Source organism: Antechinus flavipes, chromosome 1, assembly GCF_016432865.1.
Source record: "Antechinus flavipes isolate AdamAnt ecotype Samford, QLD, Australia chromosome 1, AdamAnt_v2, whole genome shotgun sequence".
NCBI classification, from domain to species: domain Eukaryota; kingdom Metazoa; phylum Chordata; class Mammalia; order Dasyuromorphia; family Dasyuridae; genus Antechinus; species Antechinus flavipes.
The window spans coordinates 305,545,798-305,553,337 of record NC_067398.1 but is presented as its reverse complement, the minus strand read 5'-3'; the positions used below and the strand labels follow the sequence as shown (position 1 = coordinate 305,553,337).

At 33.4% G+C, this 7,540-nt stretch overlaps 1 protein-coding gene across 16 annotated transcripts in view; it reads left to right on the top strand.

The window, feature by feature from the left end:
* The window catches only part of RBFOX1 (RNA binding fox-1 homolog 1), a 1,699,751-nt gene extending 1,696,892 nt beyond the window's left edge, over positions 1-2,859 (top strand). For 8 of the 16 annotated variants that reach the window (XM_051964074.1, XM_051964056.1, XM_051963981.1 and 5 more), the window contains one exon: positions 247-2,859. In XM_051964074.1, the coding sequence (XP_051820034.1) occupies positions 247-291 (45 nt within the window). In that variant the 3' untranslated portion in view covers positions 292-2,859. Of the gene's footprint in view, positions 1-168 lie in introns of all 16 variants that reach the window. The other 8 variants (XM_051964083.1, XM_051963939.1, XM_051963792.1 and 5 more) reach the window with 3 other exon arrangements.
* The last annotated feature ends 4,681 nt before the right edge of the window (positions 2,860-7,540 follow it).

The following is a 7,540-nucleotide window of genomic DNA, read 5'->3' as shown; positions in this document are numbered from 1 at the left end:
CTGGGGACAGATGGGGAGGAGGGAAACATACCCAAAGCCTCCCATGCACTCTCTGCTTATTTTTCATTTTCTTTTTAAAAATTTTATTTTAAACATTAGGCTTTTTGCTAATCCACTTGTTAAAAAAGTAAAATGTAAAAAACAATCCATCAAATTGCTTTGTTTCAGAATGCTTTTGCACCCTTGACTGATGCCAAGACTAGGAGCCATGCTGATGATGTGGGTCTCGTTCTTTCTTCATTACAGGCTAGTATATACCGAGGGGGATACAGCCGTTTTGCTCCATACTAAATGACAAAACCATAAAAACCTTCCAATGTGGGGAGAAAGGAAGCTTTCCGAGGCCCGGGTATTGCAATACATGCAGTAGTGCATCATTTTAGCAACTCTAAAAAGAGGAAAAAATTACATTTTTTATCTTATACCTCAGATATTTTGTTCTGTGTATTTTAATATTGTGGGTCTTTAATTTCTGAAGGTTCCGTAGTTTGATTGCTGGCTGTAGAAGTTTTTGTGGTTGATCTAGAAAGCTGCTAGATATGAATAAAAACTGTTTTAGGGCCACAATCAAGAGTGCTATATCATGTAAATGAATTATATATGCTGAATATTAAGCTATTGGGATTATCACATGTTTTGTAAGAGTGTAAGTGACTACAGTAGTCATTTTTTCTGCATCTACATTTATTTTAGTTTATGAAAAGGGAGGGGTGGGAGGGAAACAGGGATAAAGGGATTGGGGGTGGGGGTTGGCTAAAAAAAAAGTAATTAAATTGATGAAGTTAAAACGGGCCCCACTGCACCAACTATCATTTATCAGCTGTCGTAAATTATTCACTTGTTTGTTCCAAGCCAAAGGTTATGTTGTTATAGGGGGTGCTTCTAGAGACACTTGTACATACAATCTGATTAAAGCTGTCCAAGCCTACCCTTTTAAACCATTCCACCAAGCAGTCTTCAGCTATTTAATCATAACTAGTTATTTAGGCAAAACTGCTATTTAGGCCATTAATAAGCATTCTTTTTATATTTCTTCCAGTATAATAAATTATTGATATCATTGCTGACTTTTATATTATGGGAGGGAAAAAAACATTAATAAAAAGGTGATAAAAGCACTGTTTCTATTTTTTTCTTTTTTTCCAAAAAAGAAAGTAATAAAAACTTAAATTCTTTGTACCAGTAAAAAAATGTATAAAATTTACATCTGTGCAGTGGAGTTGTTAAGTTCTAGAAACACAGCCTATGAAGCTTTAGATTTAGCCTAGTAGAAAAACTGTTAGAGACAGACGTATCATTTTTACGGAATTACATGATAATCATATTCAAATTTATATAAGCATTTTACAAGTATTACAGTCATTGAGTAGAGATAATCATGGTATTTTCATCAGCTTGGTACTTTTTGAAACATGACTGTGTCGTGTAAACAATCTGCAATTTTTCAATCCGTGACAACCTGTCCCCTCCCTTCTGTATCCCACCTACCAAAAAAAGAAAAATCCCAACCAACACCTTTTTAGTTCATCGTCAGGCCCAGGACAAATTTCAAATGGGAGCAAAAATAGGGCCACCTTCTCCTTCTAGAGCATCATGCACGAAAGTGACAAACCTGGGTTGCTTGGAAACTAGCTCATCTACTTCACCTGGGGAAGGGGCCAAAGGTGGCAGATTCAAACACAGTTGAAAAACTTGCAGTTTGTCTGTGCATATGTTTGGACTCTTTCCATGTTGTCCTGTTTACAAGTTAACCTGAGTTGGGGTGTTTGTCACGGGTCTTCCTGTTTTTTGTATTTAAATAAATAAAGCAGGAAACTGTCTCCATGCAGTTTTGCTGCTAATAGTTATATTCTCATGTGTACTAGTGCATGCCCCAGGGCATGCACTTTACTAAGTTATCAACTCACCGCTGTGAACCTGCCAACTTGCTATAACAACTCTGCTTTAACAAAAAACAAAAAACAAAAACAAAAAACAAAAAAAAAAAAGTGTTTGTGATCCAGCTTCCTCTTGTCATCGTATGTGCATGCAGTATGATCAGTTGGACAATAAACCATCAATAAAGTTTCACAAGATTTGAAAACAAAGTTTCTGTAGCATTGATATCTAAGACTGAAAATAAACTCTCAAAAAGAAAAAGATGTTAATGAACAAAAAAGGGGTATATGACATAAATTTCTACTGCTTGGGGAATGATATAGAACTAATATGACATGCTCATTCCTCCACCTGTTAAACCAAATGTGTGAAAAGACAAGTGGCCTGGAAAATAATCTTAAGGAAATTAAATTTTCCATAATGCTAAGGCATTCCAATTGGAACAATAAAAAATGGGGAAATTTTTTTCCTACGTAGCTTCAAATGAAAAAATGTGGAAATGCCATTTTTTAAATCACACACACAAAATAATAAACATGTTGGTAATTATTTTCAATTTTGATTTCCACTGATAAGATCTACTCCCCCTGTGATTTAAGTAGTTTTAATAAAATCATTTAAAAGATGTGGGTGCCGACCAATGATGCAGAATATTTTGTTTAGAAAGCTCCTACAAGACTCCAATAAGTCATTTTAAAATGTATGTCTGAGATGTAAGAAAAAAAAAGGTTTGTTTTTTTTTTTACAGTATATATTGGGAATGTTTTCACTTATATAAATAATTACTGATATTATGAATTATGGGGAAAATTAATACCATGTGTGGCATATAGTGACTTCTAAACAAAAAAAAAAAAACTGCAAACCCAGAAAATGTGTATATCTGTCTTTAGAAATTAGTGTTTATATCACTACAGTGGTTTGTGAATAAAGAAAACTGGTTTGTAATATTAAAAAATAAAAGCTTAGTCTGAAAAGGTATATGTAAGTTGGTGTTCAAAGTCATTTTGCCTTTTTACTGTTTCTTAAATATTTGCAGACACATTATTGGGTAGGCTACTGCACCTGCATTCTCTCCAAGAAGACAGGAATACTGCATGCATATTGCTTTACTCCCTCTTCCCAGCAGGAGATTCATGCCCAGGATTTGAAATGACTCATTTTTTGCAGGTGCTTTCACACTCAGGCCAGTAATTTTCCCTTTAGTGAATTACCTTTCCAAAGAATTAAATGAAACCAATTCCAGCTGCTTAAGAAATTAAACTAAGCTCAGGTGTCACCAATGTGGGGAAACTTCCCCCCACTCCAATTCTTGTTTTTGTTTTGCTTTTTAAAAAATTTATTTATCCAAATAAAAGAATATTTATTCTAGGTAACTATCTTAGATAACTAAACCACAAATAAAAAGTCCCAGTCTTTGGGATAATAAAGTAATAATCAATAATAAAGTAATAATCAAGGGGAAAGAAAGAAGCAAAGAATCCAGATTTCTAATACTTTGAGTAAAGATATGTGGAAATTTGCATAGAGAGGGGAAGATGGCTTGAAATCTACTCTGTAATTACCATTTAGATGGATAGCCCAATTTTTTCTGGTGGGTAGAGGTAAGGGATATTGATACTGAGCCTGAAATATTTCCCAATACCAAAGAGCAACTTTAAAAGTAAACAACTTTCAGGTAAAACTGAGGGAATCAGAGCTTCTTTAGGATGTGAACAAGCTTTTTTGTGTGTTTGCTGCATCCTATCAACCTATATGAATTATTCCATAAGAACAAAAAGACAGAAATATTTGGTCAAGCTATTATGTTTTTGTCACTTAGGACTCTAATTTGATGATAGAATGATGATTGGAAGTTGACTGACTTAATCTTTATAAATCTTTATAAAAATCACCAAAAAGGTTTTTTACCCTTAACTATTAGAACCAAATTCCCCACCACCATCACTTTAGCTGCCATTTCTCTGAACACTTGTTCAAATATATTTTTCATCTCTGAAAAGCCCTAGTCCATAATTAGCAATGTGTTCCCATTCATAATTGATGGGTTTGTTGGTTTTTGCATTAGAGCACTAAAATATGTAGACATATACATACAAAATTACCTGTACATATATTTCTGTTTCTCATTACATTTCTTTAATATTCTACAATCCAAAATATTGTTTCTTAGGAACTGAGTCATTTTATTGAAAAACAGATATTGTTCCCCTATGATCTTTAGAAATCACTACAATATTTGATACAAAGTAAACAAAATGAAAACCCAAAACACAAAAAAAAACTAACAAAAAGCTGACTGAATGAAAATCTCGTGTGGTGTCAGAGACTCTCTGATTCTCCCAGATCTTCTCAAAAGGTTGGTTCATTTCTTAAATCATATTTTGTGCAGAACTGAGAATTATTTGTGAAATTTAAACTTTCTCATTAATGTTATTTGTATTCTATGAGAGATGTTTGTTTTCTATTGAAAGGAACAGTTGTTCTCCTGGCACTTTTTATGATTCTCCTGTGAGAAACCCAGACTTACCTAGCTTGCTGCATACTAATAAGCATTTGGTAAAACTTAAGGATACACTAAAAATATGTTCATGTACTCTATGGCTTAGATAAAAATCTATCATTTCATGCATATAAATCTAGCAGATGTTTGTCCTGTAGAAAGAAATTTAGACTGACATAGTGCCTCAGAATCTCAAAGTAAATTATTACAATATATGTGTATAATGAATATGATGACAGTAACAGGATGACATTGTAGTGGGCAGATATAGGCACACATCACCCCTCTTGAAGATGCTTTTTATGTTGTCCTCCACTTTTGCTCAAATGATCAACTTTGATCTCTATTTAATTAGTGATCATCCCTAGAATAGTGTTCACCTTCATACCTTCAGAAAATCCATATCCTTTTAGCCGTAGAACTAGGTCTGATTTCTTTAATATCAAAATTTCTGACCTATAGAAATGGGCACTTGAATAATCCTGAAACCTAACAGTAGTGAAAACAACAAAATTCTGAATAAGAAGAGGAAATCTACTGGCCCAAAACAGAAAAAAAAAAAAAAAGATTTAAGAAATAGTAAATAGGTTATACTATTAATGAGTAATAATTGGAAGGGAACAAATGCACATGAACAATTAAGAAGTTCATAGATTCAAGAAAATTAAAGTCTAGTGCTCTAAGAATCAGCCCTCAAACATGTAGCACTAATTGTTTGAATCAAAGGAGAAGATTCTCACAGGGACAAACTATATCTTTTTAAGTCATTTTATAAGTTAACCCTTAGCTAAAAGAAAAAGAAAGAAAAAGGACAAAGGTATGGGAGAAGTACCATGAGTCTTCCTCTTTTGCACAGATTGCAAATGGTCCTTACCTATATCATGCCACTGGACTCATGACTGAAGGGAAGTGTGAGTTTAATGACTTTGCCCAGCTCTGTCTCAAATCCAATTTACTTTGCAAGTCAAAACATCACATCTCTGGTCCTCTTAAAGAAGGACAAACAACAATAAAGGATGATCCCTGATTGTCATGGAAATTTTGACCTGTTCCCTTTCCAGCCTGGAAACCTATTCCTCTTTAGGCAATCCCTTTCCAATCCTTTACTACCTAGGACTCAGTCTATTGATGATGGATTTAGTGCTGACATCGGATTGGCTTAGCCTACTCCTGCTCAGAACTCATCTTCCTCAAATAGGAAGGATCACAGGTTGTACCCTCACATCCAGTAAATTTATCTTTCCTGAAATCTGGAGAGATTCTGAGCTCCATCATGGTAGTTTTCACCATTACAGTAGTAAGACCATTCTTAAAGCACAGTTGAATAAATGTCAGTATGATAGTCTTTTTTCTAAACTGATGAAGTGTTTTTCTATTTCTCTCACTCTTCAGATACAGACAATCTATTAACACTCAGGACATAAACTAAAGAGAAAATAAAATCCATAAGTGTTGTCATTTCATTTTGAAAATAAATTATCAAGCTAGCAAGAATAAAGCCATTTATACATATACTCATCATCAAAATCATTAAAATAAAACTATGACATACTTGGGGGCATAAAACTTCTCTGGGTTTCTGTATATCATGTTCCATGTGATGGAGCCAAATGTTCAGTGCTTTGGTTCTATAACATCCAATTGAAAGAGTCCCATAATTATTTTGGCTTTCATATAACAGATGAAAAATCCAAGCTTGCGGGGAAACTACTGTAATGAGGTTTTCCAGATGCAAGAATTCCAGGTAAGGTTGCAAGAGAAACAAAACAAAACAATAAAATACCAAGCGTATTTTCAGCAGAGCTTGCCCAAGCAAAATCTTGAAAATCTTAATGTTTATTTGACTTTGTGAGCAGTTTGACTATGAAGCATTCATACACTACAGATCACTGAGTGACATCCTGACCCTTTTAACAATTCTTCTGGTCTAAAGGAATGAGTGTTAGAAGATCCACCTTTTCTAGATCAAATACATATTTTAAATATCAAATATGGATCAAAATGCATTTTAGATACCAAATATTTTAGATAAAATTACATTTTGGATACCAAACATTTTTAGATAATAAATATATCTTTATATACATATATTTTAGATATCAATTCTAATTATAATAAATTTATTTTTAATATATGTATATTTAGATATCACAATATATTTAATATATACTATATTTAGATATCATAATATATTTAATATATGCTATATTATCTGAACTGCAAATTAATAAAAATAATAGCATTTTCATAGTATTTTAAGTTTTGCAAATTGCATTACTTTATTTCTTTTGATCCCCTTAGCAACTCTATGAAATAGCTGTTATTATTGTTGTCTTTTTACAGCCTTACCCTAAAGTTTGAAAACAATGCCCCTTTGTGAAGTTAACCTGGCTTTGCTAAGGCTATACCAAAAGGGTACAAACTGTAGCAAATCCTCCCAAGTTGAAGATATTCCAAATAACTACCAGTAAACAACTCCCATGTTTGTTGTTACAAGTATCAGTCTAAATTCAGAGAAGCCCATTCCTAGCATGTCCTAATCATAACTAAGTAAAGAATTTAGAAAGTTTTGGTCACAATAACTTGAAAATATACTATAGGAAGGGGTTATCCGTGACAGTGGAAGGAATGGCTTACCTTAATGAAAATGAAAGATGTTTTTATTGTCAATTTAGATTTTATTCTCTCTCTTCATCTTCTTTTCTTTCCTTTTTCTCCTTCCCCCATCTTTCCTCTTATCCCTTCTCCCACTCCTTCCTCCTCCTACACCCCCTTACAATCCCTCCCCCAGTTTCTGTCTTCTATCCCCAAGAATCTTAGTGCACATTTAAGCTTTTATTACTTAAAATTGCCTTAAGACCTTTGGGGGCCTTTGATATAGCTAGCATTTATAAGACACTTTAATTTTCTACACATTTTATGGGCTACCTCATTTGACATCCACAGCAACCCTATAAGGTAGGTGCTATTGTTATCTCCATTTTGCAGATAAGAAAACAGAGTCTAGAAAGCTTAAATGACTTGTCCAGAGTCACAAGACCGAGGCAGAATTCTAATTCCCACCTATACATCTATATTTGCATAAATATAGTTGTAATTCACTTGTTTTTTTCTGTTGTGTCCAACATTTGTGTTTTTCTTGGCAAAGATTTGGAGTGG